The sequence below is a fragment of the Eumetopias jubatus genome, unplaced genomic scaffold, assembly GCF_037043125.1.
Source record: "Eumetopias jubatus isolate StellerSeaLion01/CBP00866 unplaced genomic scaffold, mEumJub1_p1.0 scaffold_12, whole genome shotgun sequence".
In the NCBI taxonomy this organism is placed as follows: Eukaryota; Metazoa; Chordata; class Mammalia; order Carnivora; family Otariidae; genus Eumetopias; species Eumetopias jubatus.
This window is the reverse complement of record NW_028274818.1, coordinates 63,783,131-63,802,413: the sequence shown is the minus strand read 5'-3', so window position 1 is coordinate 63,802,413 and position 19,283 is coordinate 63,783,131. Positions and strand designations below refer to the sequence as shown.

At 48.3% G+C, this 19,283-nt stretch overlaps 1 protein-coding gene across 1 annotated transcript in view; it reads right to left on the bottom strand.

The window, feature by feature from the left end:
• Positions 1 to 4,227: 4,227 nt before the first annotated feature.
• DESI2 (desumoylating isopeptidase 2) overlaps positions 4,228 to 19,283 on the bottom strand; it is a 45,929-nt gene continuing 30,873 nt past the window's right edge. The window contains exons 3-5 of the mRNA XM_028111790.2: positions 17,286 to 17,379; positions 15,090 to 15,231; positions 4,228 to 7,614 (exon numbers count right to left, since the gene is read on the bottom strand). Coding sequence (XP_027967591.1) covers positions 7,381 to 7,614; positions 15,090 to 15,231; positions 17,286 to 17,379 — 470 coding nt within the window. The 3' untranslated portion in view covers positions 4,228 to 7,380. The remainder of the gene's footprint in view (positions 7,615 to 15,089; positions 15,232 to 17,285; positions 17,380 to 19,283) is intronic.

Sequence of the window (19,283 nt, the reverse complement as noted above, 5' to 3'; positions counted from 1 at the left end):
GGCAGACGGGGGAGCGTGGGATCCAGGGCTAAGGGAGGGACTGGCCTTTGGGAACCTTCTCCCGTTGTGACAGGGACAGTGACTCCCGGTACAAATTCAGGTGTAATTGGGAAATGGGAGGTTGTGAGTTAATAGAAGACACAGACACTGGGCTCTGCCCCTGCTCCTGACACGGGGCGCCTGAAACCCATCAATTCCTCCGTGGTGAGAGCACGAGGAGCATCTCCAGACCTCCTGAGGTGACTCTGCGTGGGCTCCTGGACGGGGGCTCGTCACCTGAGAGGCCAAGCCATGACTAAAAGCTTGAAATTTTCACCCCCCTCACCTCCCACTTATCCAGAGAGGGGGAGGGGCTGAAAATGGAGGTGATGATCCATCCTGCCTGCTTGAAGAATCTTCCATAAAAATCCCGATGGCACAGGGTTTGGGGAGCCTGGGGGGGGGTGGACACTTCCACGTGCAAGAGGGTGCTGCACCCCCCAGCTCCATGGGGACCCTCCCAGACCTCGCCTTACACATCTCTTCATCTGGCTGTTCATCTTGTCCTTCATCATGTCCTTTAATCAACTGGTAAATATAAGTGTTGCCCTGACTTCTGTGAGCTGCTCTAGCAAGTCAGCTGGGCTCAAGAAAGGGGCTGTGGGAACCTCTGATTTGTTGCCAAGTCAGACAGAGGTTGTGGTCACCTGGGACCTACGACTTGCGATTGGCACCTAAGCCCTGACCCTGTGGGGTCTGACACCACCTCTAGGTAGACAACAGCGTCAGAACAGAGTTAAATCATAGGACACCCTGCTGGTGTCACCACAGAATTGCTTGGGGTGGGGAACCCCCCGCATGGTGACCAAGCGTGTGGGACGTGGAATGTTCTGTGTGAAAGTAAAAGAGCACAGAGGAGGGAGCACTAGGTTTCCTAACACAGGGGCCGACTGCCTTTGCCGTGTCTGTGTTGGAGGAAGCACACAGCGAGGTTCTCAGCTGATGTGTGAGGACATGGGGGAGATCTGAAGCAATAGGGCCTACGGTGTCACCTGGAGCGTCAGACAGCGGACCCGCAAGGGCGCCGGAGCCATGCGGGCTGGTGGCCAGAGATGCTCAAGGTGAAGATTTAGCAGAGGGTCAGTCGCAGTGGCGACACGGTCAAGGTTTGAGTGCAGGTGGAAGTGGGGCGGAGACATTGACAATGGTTCTCAACCAGGGACCCACTGCCTACACCCCAGGGGCGAAATGCACGCGGACTTTTGATGTGGCAATGACTGTGGAGGGGGCAGGACTGTCTGGCAGGAGGGACTGTCTGACCCCAGTGACAACAGAGCCCCGGGGGAGAAACACGGGGCGAGGGCACAGGATGGGTATCTATGTGACTGGAGTCCCTGAAAAGGAATGAGGACAGGGGTGAGGTGGAGGGGAAGATGAGCAGGAGGAGGGAGGGCAGATGGCACGAGGGAGCAGCTAGGAGCACTGGGGAGCCCGGCTCAGCGAAGCTGGCAATCTGGAAGGGAGGAGAGGAAGTGCGTGGAAGCAGCAATGGCAGGTGGGGGGACACACTCTGGGGGTGCGCACCTGCTGGGGACAGCTGGGTCTCAGAGGAAGCAGACATTTGAAGAAGTGGAGGCTACTGGGGTGCTTGCCTGTTAGACTGGGAGTCCCACTGGGCGCATTGGAAGGGGCCCAGCAAGGATGAGTGGCCGGGCATGCTCGGAGTGGTCAGGATGCAGACTGAGCAAGGGTGGCCCAAGAGCTTGGACTTCTAGTGCCCACTACCTAGGGATGGCCGTGTGATGGGTGCGGTCCTGGTGGGCTCTCGCAGGCAGGTGAGCAACAGCTCAAAAGACAGTCTGGAGTCCCAGTGCGTGCATCAGGGGCCCCTAGGTCACTACGCTTTGTAGCCGCTCCAGCAGGTTCAAGTTTATGCTTTACTGGAATGCTCCCCGAGTCATTTATATGGATTCAGTCAAACCCAGGAGAATCACCTGCCAGGTCCTTCAGACACTCTTGTGAATGACAGACGACAGGCTAAGGAGTTGTCATTTCTGCGGGCAGAGAAGGCTCGAGCCACACGGAATGGACAGAGCAGGGCTTCTCTGACCTAAATGTCCACGTGAATCACCTGGGAGTCTTGTCCAAATGCTGGATAGGATTTAGCAGCTCCGGGGTGGGCCAGGGATTCCCAAGCAGTGTGCTTGAATGGAAGGAGTAGAAGCTTCACGATGGGCTGGTTTCCAATACAGGCGTTTCCTATGCCACCTGCGTGGTCTTGGGCTCATGCGCACTCGATTGTTTCTGTGCAAAGCAGGAATCGGGTCATAGGCTGTTGTGCGGCTTACATGGAGTAATGTGAGTACTGCACCCCGCACTGCCCCGAGGCGCACACAGCAGGGCTACAATAAGACCATTTCCCTTTTCTACTTTGTCTTGTCCACAAAATCCACTGGCCTTTCCAGATGCAAGGCGACGACTTTTTGTATTTGCGGGGTGCTGGTCTTCTGTGGATTGTCAGCTGCCCACCAGGGGCCACTGCCAGGGCCTCTCCGTGGCACCCACTCGTGACCCTGGGGGAGGAAGCGGGAGGCCAGAGTGTCCTTCTATCTTTGATTAAGGCTGAATCTGGCAGCCCTGCTTGCCTTACTCTTTCTTGTTCCAATTTGGTGATCGAAAACCCCAGTCCCCATTTGGGTGGATAATCACATAGACTGGGGGCCCTAGGTAGACGGAATAATTTTTCCTTGTCTAATTTTTCACTGCCCTGCCCAATGCATAGTCCTTTCCCAGTGCAGAGCAAGCAGAGCGGGTCGTAACTCCCTCCATCCGAGCAGTCTGGCTTAGTGGCTTGGCTAACTGGATTCCCGGGCCCACCTGTCTGCAAAGCTGTAAGGACAGCCTGTTGAGGCAGGTGGCTCCGACTGTATGGCTGCAGCTTAAGGAGCACCTGGAGGTTGCCCAGGCACTAGCTCTCACAGTCGCTGGGAGTCAGGGGTGTGAGGAAACTAGCGTGGCGGCCACCGGCCCCCCTAGCTGGGGCCGAGGGGCCAGAAGCGTTTGGTGGAACCAGGCAACTGCTCCCAAATGAGGGGGCCAGAGAGCAGCTCAAGGTAGCTCCTCCACAGCATGGGAATGGAACATTCCTGACTGGGACCACAGAGCCCTCCCCATCAGGACGTGGCTGCGGAGTACAGGTGCGCCCGTCCAGCCTCTGGAAATGAATGTCTCCATGATCGCGTTGAGAGATGGCCCTTCTTAACTCTCAATCGCTTTCCCCTTGGCCTTGGCAAGAAGGAACTCTCCCCACTGCCCAGTGTGGGGTCAACGTGCAGTCTTCTTCGGGAGGGTGTTCTTTTTGGGGAAAGGATCAAAGGGACAAGTTTGAAAGGGTTCAGTTCTCTCGATTCAGAATCTATGAGGAAGCAAGTAGCTGCCCGTGTCGAAGTTACATCTTGGAAAGTACAGCATGAAGCCATTAGATTTCCGCAAACTTAGAACAAGGTCAGGATCTGGGTGATGAGAACTTTAGGCGGATAATGGGGGAAAAAAAGGCTATTGTGTCTCAGTATATTTGGCGTCTTCTCTGCAGACGAGACCAGTTGCTTGACCAGATCTGAGTTTGTGATCAACTTGTTAGAGTCTGTTAGGAATCTATTCAGAGGGAGGGGGGGTTCCCTTTGGTTACTGCGCTTGAGGGGAGAACGAATGCCTTGTCCATTGTTCCTTCTTAGAAGGAGCGGACTGCCAGCACTTATTTAACTATACTTAATTCAAGAGAAGTTTTTCAGTTAGTGGAGGGAAATGCTAGGTACAAGAAGGCCAGCAGAGAAGGGTCAGGTTGGAGGTGCTAAACAGAAGCGAACAGGTTTATAGGAAACAGGCTCCTGCATGCTCGATGCTCCAAGATGGGGGGGTGCATGTGTGAGCAAGCGCAGCAGGGGCTCTCCCTCTGTGGGCCCCTCCCCTGCACTCTGGGTGGACCGCGGAGGACGTGTCTCCTCTCCCGGCCTGTTTCACGGCCCGGGAGCCAGGGCTGACACCCACTGCCGCAGTGAGGAGTGGGGTTATGCCCTTTGGCAGCTATGGACTTGGCCCATGGACTTTGGGCTCAAGAGCAAGCATGTGAGTCATACAAGAGGGTCTGACCGCATCCACAGAGCAGATGGGAGCCTTGGGTTTTAAGGGTCACCGCCCACCCTCCAACACAAGTACGTCACAGTTGTAGTCAGAAAGCACTAGAAAACATTTCTTATAAAAGTATTTTTTTTAATAAATCGATGTATTTCAATGTTGTTAACATGATAGCCCAATGCTATATCAAGGTAGCAAAAGTGAAATTCCTGGTATTTTTTTTTTCATATAAACACTATGAATGACAGTACATTTGCATTCAACTTCACAAGAAATTATCTTCAGGTTCATGAAGACTCTTTAACAGTTGTTAACACCTCTTGAACAGTGAAGATGTGTATTGACAAGGCGAGTCTAATCACTGAGCCGCACCCTACGACCGTACGGAAGGGAAGAACGTGTGATGGCAGAAGAAACACAGCACGCACGCCATCGAAATGACCGAGTATCTTGCAGAAATGGAGCCGTAAGAAGACACACAGATTCGAGCCCTGAAGCAGTGAATGTGTTTCTACCCGTTTTGTGATGGAGAGAAGCCATGGATATGGAGTCCCGCAGCTGAGTGTAGCGTGGACTCTCCTTGTGCGCGCAGCGGCACCCATCGGCGAACACCGGACTTCCCTGCTCTGTGCGGATGCTGGTGAAGGGAGCTGTGTGCTATTGCTGTGGGTCAGAGGAACATTTAGCTGGGGTCCAGGCCTCCAGCGGGGGCTCTCTCCATGCCACCTCCTACAATTCCAGAGGCCACTTTCCAAAGCCGATGCCCTTTTCTTAGGGTTGACAAAACCCCAACCAACCAACCCTACGGCACTGAAAGCAAACAGACACCAGTAGCTTCTGGCCCTCCCACATTGTCGCTGTCCAACCCACCATGAGAAATGTGTTTTGCTTGGTTCCCACTACAAAGAGAATCTCTGACTCTGTCACGTCACATGTATCTAAATGACTGGATTTTTCTGAACAGAGATCAGGCTGAGAACACAATTCTTTCCCGGCAAGGGCAAGAAAAAGCTGGTTAAATGCTAGTCCATTAAGTCCAACCTCAACTTTGAACTATAGAGGGGAACTGGTTTAAATGAGATTTTCTAAAGTAAAGACAACCTCAAGTACAACTGGATTGCAAGCAATCTCACACCCAGAATTTTATATGCTGATTGCTAGTATGATAAATGGCCTCAGGCCATTTGTTATTTCTACCAGGCCCCTTCACGCTATTTTTCACTCCAAATGCTGCAGATGAAAGTAAATACAACAGAACAGTGGTGAAATCATTTGTGTGCCGAGGTGCTGAATTCCAGATAAGCACAGATGGGGTGTTCCTGGCTATTCACCAAGATGGGTCTAACGGATGGCCACTCCTTTATGTGGATCAGCAGCACAGACTAAAATCATGTATATCTGAATGGATGAGAAACAACTGTCATCCACCACGTTATTTAAAAAAATCCCAAGCAAACTGCCTCAGACACTTTCCACTAACCTGGGTTTTGGTGCTAGGACTCTCCTCTGAGGGAACAGATACATGGCCAGAGTCAGTGTTTTATTCTAAATCTCTTTTTTAGGCCTGAACCAAGTCAACTTCTCACAAAGATCATATACTCCTTTTTTCCTTCTGTCACATCTCTTAAGCGAGGGCTCTGCACCCTCTAAAGAACTGAGGGGAGAATGGTCAAGGCTTTCCTCTCCAGAAACAGAACAAAAGCATAAATTAGGTTAAGTGGCTTCATTTTCCTCGGGTCAAAGCTTCTAACCCAAGGTTTGGTATCCCTAGGAATAGTGTGTGCTTCAGTTGATAAAATGAATCAAAATCAGCTGATGGAAAAGTTAAAAATGTCCTTTACTGAAAGATATGTATCTTTACAAAGAACAATAGCAAACAATCCAATCTAGAAGTTTAAATAAAAGTAGGTGCCTTTAAAACTAACAATCTCTATAAAGCTGAAGTCACTGCCTTGGATAATTTATACGCTGCATCCAATATTCTATGTAGGACATTCATTCTTAAGGCAGAAAAATTGAATCTGACATGTAATGACTCGGCTCTTACATCCAAGGGTCAAACTGGGAGTAGATTTGAGCAGACGGAGTCCCTGCTAATGAGGACTTATCTGCAGTTGACAATTTCTTTTCTCAGAGTAGTTTCTGTAAGAGACACATTTGAGAGAACAGAAAAAGATGAATTTTATGACACACAAATATCTTTCAACAAAAAGTCAACGAGACTCGGTTTTCTAAGATGAGGTGACGCTACTCCCATCACAAGCCAACGGACTCCAACACACTCTGTCTGAAATGGTACATAAAATGGCGGAATATCAAATGATTCACTCTGTGGACAGTGTTACTTCAGACTCCAGTTTTCAAGGTCTCGTATAAAAGGCAGCCCGAACAGTTAGAAAGCAGCTGAATGTCAACTCACACCGCTACTCAGAAGGCTGCCCGCTTAGGATCTTCCTACCCCGTTGTCACAGCCCGGTGCAGGGAGGAGGGTAGTGGGAGGTATTAAAATAAAGGTGAAGCCCCCAACACGTGTGCAAAAATACTCCTTAGTGACTAGCAAGAATATCTTTAACGAAAACCATCTTAACTATAGAATCAGAGGGGTCCAAGCCAGACGGACGCAGGAAGGGACCAGGCTGCTGAGGTGGACTGGTATTTGGGATGCAAGCACCTCCCCCGCTGCATTTGTGGGGAGCCTGGGCAGCGTGCTCCTCCGCAAGGCAGGGAGCTGCTGCCCTCGGCTGTGGGTGCTCCTTCCCCTCTGCGTCCTGAACGTGAACAAAACCAAACACAGACCTAAAAGACCATTCTCAAGCGGATGATGGCGACTCTCACCGCCCAAGTACCTCTTCGTGTGCCTAGTGTTAACACCATAGCTCCGGCAACTGTCGGAGGTGTACAAAGATGACCTGCCTCGTTTTTGAAGCCATGAAGATTCTCTTCTTTCACGGTGGCAGGAGTCCATGCAAGATTTGTAAACAGCGATACAAAATACTGTAAACATAACTTAACAGAGCTCGTATAAAACAGAAGTAAATCCAAATTTACAAGTGGGTAAAAAAAACCAGAGGGAAGCTTCATAGAAAGTTCTCCCTCCTGCGCCAAGTGATTCTTTTGATTACAAATATAATCCTGAGCTGAAAAACTGGGATTGGGGGGAGAGCCATCTTTGCATACAAAATATCCAGAGGACGCTTACTCTTTTACTTTTCTCTAGTTGATAGTCAACTGTCAGAGACAGCTCTGAAGGTGTGACTTTGGAGACGTTTATAGTTTAGTGTGGCGCCCGGGTCTGGAGCCCGCTGCGGCGCTGGCCATGGAGGCGGACGCGGCAGCGTCCTCGGCCTCCTCTAGTTCGTCCTGCAGCTCCTGGCTGACGCTGGACTGCAGGGCCGCGGGGGTGAGCCACTCCTTGGGGAGGCAGCTCTGTAGGAAGGGTATACAGGAGCTGAAGTAGGCAAGTCGATTGATCCAGCGAGGAATCTCTTTCCCGCAGAGAATCTATGGGCGACAAAGGGTGTGGTGTTAGGTAAGATGAATAAGGTGGGCCTGGTCCGGTGCCAGGGTGTGGGGGTGGGGCGGAGGCAGGGCGGTGCCGGAAACATTGCACCTGGGCCTCTGGGAACAGGCGGCACCTACCTGCGGAGTCTGGGCCCTTCCGGCAGCCCCATCCCTCCCTCTCTCTGGAGCCTCTTGCAAATGGCTCACTTTCCGCATCTCTATCTACCCCGTGACTTCTGTCTCCAACCCACTTCTCCCCAGGGGCTCGTATCAGCAGAGAGAGAAACAGCTCCCCAGATGCAGACCTGGCTTTGGGAGTCCGTGGCAGGAGTGGGGCCGGAACGCCCGGCTGGCTTTCGTCTGCAGACTCTGCTGGGGGTGGCGGGGGCGGATGTGGGGCCAGGAGGGGTCTTTCCAGCTGACGATGTGTGGCTCTCTGCCCACTTCCCGCCCTGACCCTGTCCTTAGGACTCCGGAGCCACAAGCCACCGCCCCGCCTATCTCTGATAGTAAGAATCAGGCCTTCCACAACGAACTTTACTCTTTCTTAACCCTCTTGCCTGTCTGTAGACAATACTGGCCTTCCTGGGACCATGCTCCCCTGTCACCTTGGCAGTTTTGCCTCCAGTCATGTCACAGATTAGGATCAGGCCATCTTATCTTAGTTGATGACTTGGGAAAAAGGTGTCAAAGTATCTTATGCCCCCAAATTAGTGAAAATGTAAATAAACTGGTACCTGTAATAAAGCAAGGAAAGTTTTCTCTCTAAAGGGTTAGCCTTACCTGACAAAGGTTACATTTGCTTTAAATATGACATCTCTGTCTTAACCACAGGGCAAGTGGTCTCACTCGAGGGGAGACGGCATGTTCTGACCAAACGATCACCTGGCCGGGCAGCACTAGAGGTAGAGAGTACTTAAAAATATTGAGGGCGCCTGGGTGGCTCAGTCGGTGAAGCGTCTGCCTTCAGCTCAGGTCATGATCTCGGGGTCCTGGGATCGAGCCCCGTATCAGGCTCCCTGCTTAGTGGGAAGTAAGCCTGCTTCTCCCTCTCCCTCTGCCCCTCCACTTGTGCTCTCTCAAATAAAATCTTAAAAAAAAAAAAAATATTTGAGAAATGTGTCCATGAACTTGATCTGGGGGAAAGCCGAGCCATGACCTCACATGATACCACTCCCATCTCTCTCCCCAAAGAAACCCAGGCCAGCAAGTATTATGTTGTGTTTTACACCTGACACGTGGGGTGGCATCTACGTATTTGCAGGTTAAGCGCAGAGGTGCTGGCGAGGAATACATAGGTCAGTGTATGGCCACTGCTGACTACTTACTTCCTTCAACCTACTTCCCAAGTCCTGGTTGTACTCAATAAGCTACCTTCCTCCCAACCCCCGGTGGTGTGGCCTGATCAGCTGAAAACACAGTACTGTCCACGGTGGCCTCCTGTTTTGGCAGAGGGACTTGCACTGGGACATGGCCACCCCGGTGGGCTGAGTTCTCAGTGGCAGAGTCCAGTCTGTGACCAGTCCCCCAGCTTATAAACAACCCACCCCCACCCCCCAGCCCGGACTTGTCAGAAGCGTGCTGGTCCTCCACCAAGCCAACATCTCGAAACTTCGAGTCCAGACCCATTCGTGAGTCATTCAGATCGTGACCCAAATTTTCGAAATGATCTAGATTATAGATGGGAGGGCTGGCTGTGACACTTGTTTTAACGCATGACACATACATGTGTGTATATACTGTGTTATGATGGAAAACATATTTCTTATGGTGGGTAGCAGTCTATATAGCAAAATTACTTTTGCATTTAGGCTTCAACCAGTAATCCCCCTTGTAGAAATCCACCTCCAACACACACTGGCTGGGTACGAAGAGACGCATGCACGGGGTGACTGGTCACAACGCTGTGTGCAGCGGCTGGATGGGCTCTTGCTCCTGATCCTTCTGCACCGAGTATGACATGAGCTGTGGGCCTGTCACCTTCGGCCTTTATTACAGTGAGGTATGTTCCCTCTCCACCCACTTCACTGAGAGTTTTATCATAAGTGAATGCTGAATTTTGTCAAATGCTTTTCTGCAACTACTGCAATAATCATACGAGTTTTACTTTTCATTTTGTTAATGTGACGTATCGCACTGCCTGATCTGCACATGTAGAACCACCGCTGCGTCACCGGGTAAAGTCCCGCTCGATCCCAGTGTAGAATCCCCTTAATGTGGTGTTGAATTTGGTTTGCTAATGTTTTGTTGAGGATTTCTGCAACTCTGTTCATCAGGGATGTTGGCCTGTGATTTTCCTTTTTTGTGGTGTCCTTGTCTGGTTTTGGTATCGGGGTGATGCTGGCCTCATATAATGAGTTTCAAAGTGTTCTCTTTCTTTTTTGGGAAAAGTTTGAGATTAGGTATTGAATCTTTGAATGTTTGGTAGAATTCACCAAACTGTCTGGTCTTGGACTTTTGTTTGCTGGGAGATTTTTGATTCAATCTCCTTAGTAAAATAACCAGTCTAGTCAGATTTTCTATTTCCTTATAATTCAGCCTCAGAAGACTGTTTCTAGGAATTTGTCCACCTCTTCTTGGTTGTCCAATCCGCTCACAGTGTCTCTCTTACGATCCTTCCTACTTCTGTCATGTCCATTTTAACTTCTTTCATTTTTGATTTATTTGAGCCCTGTCTCTTTCTTTCTTGGTGAGTCAAGCTAAAGGTTTGTCAATTTTGCTTATCTTTTCAAAGAACCAGCCCTTAGTTTCATTGATCTTTTCGCTGTATTTTTAGTCTGTATTTCATTTATTTCTACTCTGATCTTTATTACTGCCTTCCTTCTACTAACCTTGGGCTTTGTTTTTTTCTTTTCTAGTTCCTTTAAGATGTAAGTTAGATTGATTTTTCCTGTGAAGTATATGGAATATTTTTTAAATCTGGGGAGGAGGAGAAATTCATGATATTAAAAGAAAAAAAATACAACAACTCTTGATCACCTTTGGAGAATGCTATTGAGCTGTGTGAGCGGTCCCCAAGACCACCTCCAGTTAGATGATGACTTGCCGAGAGGGCCGCGGGACTGGGTACACAGCTGCATTCACAGCCATGATCCACGACAGGCACAGAATGCAAAGTCCAGAGGAAACCAAGCACAAGCTTTCAAAGTGCCTCTCCCAGTGGAATCACACAGGATACACTTAATGACCCCATGAAGGAGTGGGGACAACACATGTGAAATGTCCACTAGGGATGTTCACTAGACACCCAGCATCTGAAGTTTTACTGGGGTCTGGGTTGTGCAGGCAGGCACCCCCTCCTTAGCAGGTACCAAGCTGTTAGATTCCCCAGACTCTAAGCAGGTGTTTCACAGAAATCACACTGTTTGTACAAATGAGTCAGGCACAGCGAGCCACTCCTCTATCCTGAAAATGTTGGGAGCCCTTCTGAAAATCAAGTTCTCAGATGCCATCCAAAGCCCCAACCCTGCTTCGGATAAGCAGGGCTTTATAAGGACAGCAGGCTCTGGCCTGTTTTAACTTTTTTTTTTTACACAGCACCCCCCAGCTCCCAAACTTGGCCAAGCTGTTGTTACAGCAAATATTATCAAAGGGCCCCATGCAGGAGGGTGAGACCAACCTCAAGTATTGATTTCGGTTATACCTAAAGGGTATAACTGGCCTTAGCCAGTTAAAACAAATCTCACTAACCATCAAGGTTTATTTTAGAAAGCTGGGTGGCGTCCACCTTCAGTTTTGGTATGAACCTTCTTTACCTGGCCTGATGCATCATTCAGGATCAGCGAAACTCTGGCCAGTACCCTGAGTCGGCCTGACAGGTTTTTAGGCCTGAGGCAATGTCTTGACAGTCAGGGTACACACACATGAAGTAAAACCCCAGAGGGCACACAGGTACCCCTAGAAAGTGAGTTTACAATGTTAGGGCAGCCCAAGCAGGGTACCCGGGTCAGGCAGTCCAGGTTAAAAGGCCCCCACCCAATGCACTTTCTCTCTGGGAGTGGGGTTTGCTCTAGACCGAAGATTTTTGTCCCGTCAAAGTTGGTATGCAGCAATCTTAACCTGTAACATGATGGTCTGTGGAAGGGGGGCCTCTGGGAGGCGGTCAGGTCATGAGGGCCGAGCCCTCATGAACCGGATTAGTGTGCTAACCAGGGATCTGAGCGCCCCCTCACCCCTCCTGCCACCCAAGGCCAAGGCAAGCAGCAGCCTGTGACCCAGGAAGCAGACCTCACCAGTCGACCTCACCTTGATCTTGGACTTCCCAGCCTCTCACCTCTCTGGTGAGAAATAAAGGTCTGTTGCTGAGAAGCCCCCCGACCTGTGCTCTTGTGTTTGAGCTGCCCAAATGGATGAGAAGACAGGGCTTCTGCCTGAGGGTTTCCAATCTAGCCTGAAAAACTGGCTGAATCTTGGTTTCAGGGGGTCTGCCTAGAGACGGTCAGATCCAAACAGTTGTTTGTCCGCGACGCCACGTCACCGCCCTCACGAGCGTGGAAGACGTGTGGTGTCATGTGTGGTAAGTGTAGGAACAGGGCAACAGACTGGCTGAATTCCAAGTGCTTGCAGCAGTTCAGAAAGGCAGAATGCAACGTTTTTCTTTGGGACAAGGGAGGCGCAGTGTTGAAAAACAAAGGTTATCAAGGCTTCCCCGTTCCTCTCTCCTCCCTAGCTACCAGGATTTGGGGTTTCTGTTTGTTGTCATTACAAAATCAGTGTGTGCCGTTTAGCAATCCCAACTTTACACTTTAAAAATTATCCCCTGCTCTCACCCAGCCCTTTTTTGGTCTGGAAAGGATGTACACAAGAGGGACAGAGTTCTTGCTGGAAATATTTTTATGTAACTGAACTAGACAGGCACATCATGTTAGGGATTTGTCAGGATAAAATCCGGAGTTTTCAGAAAACTTCAAGATGGGTTTATACAGCGACTCCCTCCCTCTACCCTGACCACTTACACAGTGAGCGGCCTAGAGAAGCCGCCTGTGTCTGCGGACAACTGCATTTGGTAACCGCGCGGCCCTGCTAAGGAGTGCGCAGCGGGAAGTGGGAGGAGGGTGCCTGGCTGTCATCCCTCGGAGCCTCGGTGGGAGATGCACTGGAAGCGGGCGGGGGCTCACAGTCCTGGTGATGTGCTTTCTCCCCACTTGCAGTTTTAGCAAGAATCACTGGTTAGGGATTCAATCAGTCCCTATATTGGAAATGCCGAGCCAATGAGCAGCTCAACACAGCCGGTCCCGGCGGGAAAAAGCCCTTTCTGGCGGTCACCTGCAAGTAAGCCAGACTGGTCGGTCCAATGTCCGCAAGCCTTTCATAGTATAGGGCTCCGCAGACGGTGTCCTGACCTGCAATGGTCCCCGAGGAGAAGCCCTGTTCCCTGAGCCTCTACCTTTCAGTCTGCAGGGAGGGTAGTAGACAGCGCCGGCTTTCAGCCTATGAGTCAAGCCACAGCAATTAGGATTGCGAATTCAGGATTTCAAAAAAAGGCCAGGGCTTTTCTTTGGCAGGAGTAAAGCTGAGATGCTGCACGGCCAGGGAGCCATGCTTCCAAGTTCAAGCAACATGCAAGGTTTCCCTAAGCCCTTTTTTAAAACCCAATACAAAATATGCACATCGGGCTGGAAAATCAGCAGCCTTGACGGGTCAGACATCTGACTTTACAAGAGCTCATTAGTATCCAAAAACTGCTTTTTAACACTCTGAAGTCCACCTGGAAATGGTCTCTCTTTGTATGTTGTCTCCCTTTTCCCAGAGGCCGTAATATGCAAAAGTCATAGTAAAATTCTCGGCTGTGGAGACACATTTTCTTTTCATTATCAAAAGACTTAAACTCCATCCACTCTATGGCTGCAAAACGCAAGGAAGTTGTGTCCCACTAACCCTTTCGCTTTGTAGCATTCCCTGAGTAAGACAGTCCCTGTATCCTCTAAAAAATTACACACACAGAACGTTTTATACCAATTCCTATTCTATATCTATAGATGCAATAATAACAAAATACAATTCTTTCCTCATTGCAAAGTTACTCACACTGTCCCAGCAGTAAACTTAGCCATGACAGAGGTTACAGCCGTCCAGGGAGATCCCAGCTGGGATTGGGCAGGGATGCCTCAGCAGCTCAAGGATTAGTGTGGTAGCCCCCCTGTTCCCGTTCTTACTTGGCTCAGGCCTGGAAACTTTTTAATCATGTTCCCTCGCACTTGGAGGAGAGCGCAAAGGTTTAGCATTTTGGCTGCCCCAAAACTCAACTTTGGGAACTTGGGGGGCTTTTCTTTTCTCTTCCTGCTGGGAGGAGAGGACAGACCTCGGGTATCACCTGGGCTACACCTCGTCCCCCTCACGCCTGCAGCCCGGCTGAAACAGCCAGGGGATCCAGTGCGCCGGGTCTTCGGGGCTGGATCGACCACTCCTAACTGCATACATAGCTTCCCCTGTCACAAGGGATGGTGGCCCGGCTGCCCCTACATACTCTGGATGGGCGACAGCCAACCTCATCTGTCAAATGAGGCGACTGGACTCGGTGCTAGCTACTATCTCTGCCAATTTTAACATTCTATGGATCCCTGGATGCACTGCCTACACGTGCGGTCAAGAAGGACCTGAACCACCTTCTCTCGTTCCTGAGAGGCAAGCAGGTCAGCTCTACGGTATCAGCGCATCTACAAGACCGGAGTTACGGCCGGACGAATCGTCAGGGCTCACATGAACATCAAGGCACCGCGGTGGGGCGCAGACGATGTGAATCGTGAGTCCTCCATGCTGCGGGTGCAGGCCATGTCCGAAAAACGTGGCGTCCCCACTGCGGGCCCGTCCGAGAGTCATGCTGTGGAAGCCACGAGGGCAGGGGAGAGGGCCAGCGAGCCAGGCACCCGTGCACAGGCCACCGAGGCGGAGAGGCCACCAAGGCGGCGGCTCCATCTGTCCTGCCCGCCGTCCAGGTCCTGTGGGCCGGACACCGCCCCTGCCTCCAGCCACCGAGTGCTAGTTAATTCTCTCAACCTCATTTCCTAATCTTGTGATTTCTTCCCTCCATTTTCTGTGTTCAGGCCTTCCGATTCTGATCTAGCCCTGGTCTCCTGCTTGGGAGTCAAGAACGGGGAAGGCAAGTAAGTGCCTGTGAGTTAGCAGAAAGAAATTTCCAGAGCGGCAAAATGAACGACTTATTAATAATTTTAAGAGCCAGGAAAAAAATTCACACCAGCAACTAAAAGAGAGAAAGAAGAATCTGGCGGCTAAGAGGCAGCAAGTTCCAGGCTGTAATAAAACGAATCGGAACCGGAAGAGATGATTATCTGTGCGCACTCCACCCGCGACCACGTGGTGATTGGGGTCACGGTCGGAGCCCACGCTCATTCATGCCGGACACAGAGCATCGCACGCTCCCCAACTCGAGGGGTGGGAAAGTGGCTGACAACAGCGGCCAGCAAGGACGCTCCGGGGGTTCTCCGCCTGAAGGGCCGAGGAGAAAATGGACTCACCTCCGACAGGGCTGAGGAGAAGTGATTACAGTTCTTATGCATCAGGTGGTAGGCGTTGCCCTTGTACTCCTTCCCCAGCTCCTCCACGATCTTCTCGATGTCATCCTCCAGGAAGTCCGTGCTCCCTAAAACTACAGCTTCTCTTGAAGAACAGAAAGAAAGAGGAAAGAAACAAACACGACTGTGTGAGTTTTAAGTATTTCTAAAGAGCATGTTCAAAGACTTGCTTATTTCCAGGAATATTCTGACTGGCGTAACAAAGCCGAGTTAATGCAATATGACTAAAAGGTACACGAGATACTTTTAAAAGTTCTGTTGAGTTTCTACTTTTCTACAATAAACTCCTAGGTACGTTACTTCTGAATCATACAAATGCAAACTTGGTCATTTTCTTTACGAAAGTGTGTCGTATATTAAAAATGCAGCAATACATTATTTTTACAAGCACTGGGTAAGCAGTCAGGTTATTAGAGAACCAGATCGGTGCTGCAAATACTCCTGCTCATTATACCGGCCGTCAAAGAGCTGGCCACAGTCTCATCCAGAAACAGTCTTTTATGTCATCTATTTCTGTGCCACCATGAGATGAACTACCAAACAGCTAAATTTTTTTTTACAGCATTATAAAACTAACCAACCAACAAACCCCCCAATTAAAAAATAAACACCCTCCACCTGACCCCCAACTACTACCCTGGAAATGCAATAGACAGCATCCAATAGAAAGCAGAATTTTAGTCAGATACAAGTTAGGCATCCAAGGAAACTGAAAATACTTAGAAAACCCTTTTATCTAGAAGTCCTGTTAAAAGGGAAACCTAAGGAATAGACTCAGGATGGCATTATAGCAAATCAGTGATAGGCCAAGAAAACCATGAACTTAGTAGTGATAAAAATGTGTAGCCTTTGGGGCGCCAGGGTGGCTTAGTGGGTTAAGCATCTGCCTTCGGCTCAGGTCATGATCTCAGGGTCCTGGGATCGAGTCCCGCATCGGACTCCCTGCTCACTGGGGAGTCTGCTTCTCCCTCTGCCTGCCACTCCCCCCTGCTTGTGCTCTCTGTCAAATAAATAAATAAAATCTTCAAAAAAAAAAGAAAAACAAAAAAAACCTGTGTAATCCTATCCTGAATTTTCAGGTTACAACCTCATTTTACTACTTTTTACTTGGCAAGTTAACGATCATAGGCCCAAAAGTTTCTTTAAAACTCCTTGAACCTTAGATTCTAAATATCTCTTCAAATACAAACCTTAATTAAGAAATAGAAATCTGATTATTAAGCATTCAAAACTCAGTGCTGCTATCAGAAGGCTCCAGAGTATTTTGGTATATCAAAACATGTGATACACACACCTTAGTAACAGTTTCTCAGCTAACCAACTGTTCAGTTATTTCAAATGCATAAATAGTGTCCCTTTCATTGGGAAAAATGAAAAGATTAAAAAAATAAAATCCTACCGAATGGGGCACCTGGGCAGCTCAGTTGGTTAAGCGTCCCAACTCTTGATTTCGGCTCAGGTTGTGAGATTGAGCCCCATGTCGGGCTCCACAGAGTGAGGAGTCTGCTTGGGATTTTCTCTCTCCCTCTGCCCCTCCCTGCCCTACTCGCACTCTCTCTCTCAAAAAAAAAAAAAAAAAAAAAAAAAATCCTACCATTTTTTTTCTCTTCATGTATTTTATTTTAAATATTTTTAACTGTGAGTGGACACCCAATGTCACATTAATTTCAGGTGTATGCAGAGTCAACAGCCCTGTATGCTCTGCTCACCACCAGGGTAGCTACCACCCGAAAAATGGAAGACATTTGTAACAGTGTTGGGGAGGCCACAAGAAAACCATCTTCCGTCTCCCCCCCGCATGGGATGTCCAGGGGAAGCATTACTACATATGAATACAAACGTCTTCTAAAGCAGAACCCAAGTTACACCAAGGTAAGAACATTTTCAAAGTATACAAGGTAACTTACGTGGGTCCTGAATAAAAGCAACAAACTAGTTATTTCAGGCACTTCATCTGGCTGATTCCCATCTTTATACAACTTCAGATAGATTCGATTTTAAAGAAAGTGTCAGCAACTAAAACAACGTTAAAGAAACATTTTAACTTCCTAGATTTTCATCTACAGGATGAATTCTGTATGCCTGAAAACAAGCTTTGGCACCTAAGACAGTGTAATAAAAATTGTCCTCCCTACTTACTTAAATTTAAATGTTTCTCCTAGTTCAGAAGCATTTCCTGGGGAAATTTCAAATATTCCAGAAAAGGGGTAAGGATGGCCACCATAAGCAAATTCTGAAAAGAGAAAACTCATGATTTTTAGTATTTATCACACAAAACTTAACCAGAATGCTGAATTAGTTTTAATAAATGATGAGGATAATAATGATACCATCTAAGTATTTTCCAGGTTATCAATACTTTCACAAACATCTCATTCAGCTGTTACTTGTACACAACAGTTGATACAAAAGGCCTGAAACCAATAATGAAAGACACTCAAAGGTGATCCTGACTTGTCCTTTTATTTCGTGTATGCTGGCGAGAGCAGAGTGACGAACACTCACAGGTGAATGCGGTCTCTCTGCCTAGCGATTGTGCCAAACTAAGTGGGTGGTCTGTGCTGTGTTTTGTCTTTTTCTAAATTAAAGTGATCAGATGTTAAACTTACACTTTACTGGAAAAACTGTCTAATAACAATAATTTTGCACGGCTCCTGGGCTGAAGACTCTTGGTTTATCTTTGAATAAGAGTGAAACATTAGCAAGCCTGAAAAACTGAATTCCATTCCCCTCATTCAAGAAAAAATAAGCTGCCAAATTAACACATACACCTACTCACACACACTCTCCACAGCAAATCTCTGAGCCAGGAGCGGACGACTTGTGCTACTGGCTCACGAGATCTCAACTCTCATCCAGAACAGAAGCAGAGAGTGCTTTCAGATAAGGAAGGAACTAAAATTAATGGGAGGAGATACTGAAGTGGCAAATTGTGGTGGACTTATTTTCAAAATTACAAATGTTTAAATTAATCTCATTGCTTAAAATTTATTAAATATAATCATGAAAGGTCAAAGAATAAGGCAGATACCAAGTTTACTTTTGATCCAGACCTTCCAGAGAAAAAGCAAGGACGTGGATAAGAAATAAAGCATCTGGCATTCAATTATGAAACAGTAAAAATTACCTTAATGATAGGATTTTATAAAACACTGTAGGTAATCAGGTTAGATATGGAAAGATAATGTTTACATTTTTTACTTCCTCAATTCCAGCAAGAAAAATTGTCAAGCCATTTATTCATTTATTCAAGAAGTGTCATTCACTTTCTGCAAGATATTGACCATGTTTCTAATTATTCCTAAATCATTTTATGGAGGGGAGCAATGATTAGACAGGTGAAAGAATACTGGGCTAGTAGGTAAGAACACTGGGGTTCAAGTCCTCGTTCAATTAACTAGTAGTAGGACTGTCAGCAGAGCTGAGCTTGGGCTTCTTCGTTTGCAACATGGAGAAACTGCCACATGTCTCCATGTCCTTCTCTACGTCACAGCAGCATGATCATGTGGCTCAGAACTGCATGGCACTTAAAAGACTGTAACACACTACAGAAATTCAGTTAAAAAGGAACACACACAACTTTGGCAAAAGCCAAATCAAACAAGGGAGCAAACCCACAGACGATGATGCCACCCGCAGCAACACTGGCCACTAACGCTTTCGGCAGGAGCCTCCTTGCTTTGGGGGGTTATTTGGTAGATGTAGCCTTTCCAGTAAGACGGAGCTTACGTGGTGGATCTTTATAGCGAATATTTTCTATGCTATGCTGCAGCCAGAAGCAGCTAATGTGGAATGTCAGGAGGGGACAGTACAAACGCCACCCTGACACATAGGAGGAAATGAGCCTTCTCCTCGTGTTCGCAAAAGCTGGTCTGTAGCCTCCACGGGTTACTCTGTGTAGACTGCAATCACATGTTCTTAGAGGTCTTGTACAAAGACTGCCTGGCTGAGGCAAATAAAAGACATTTCTGCTACAGGGTGAGTTTATGATGCAAAATAATACATTCCTACAACCCTGCTGGAACTGGCAATGTGGTCTGTGTTATGCAGACCATTATTGCTTATAGTTTGATCCAGAGGAAATTATCCTGCACCCACGGTGGGAATTAGAACCAAGGAAAAAGCTGCTGAAAACAA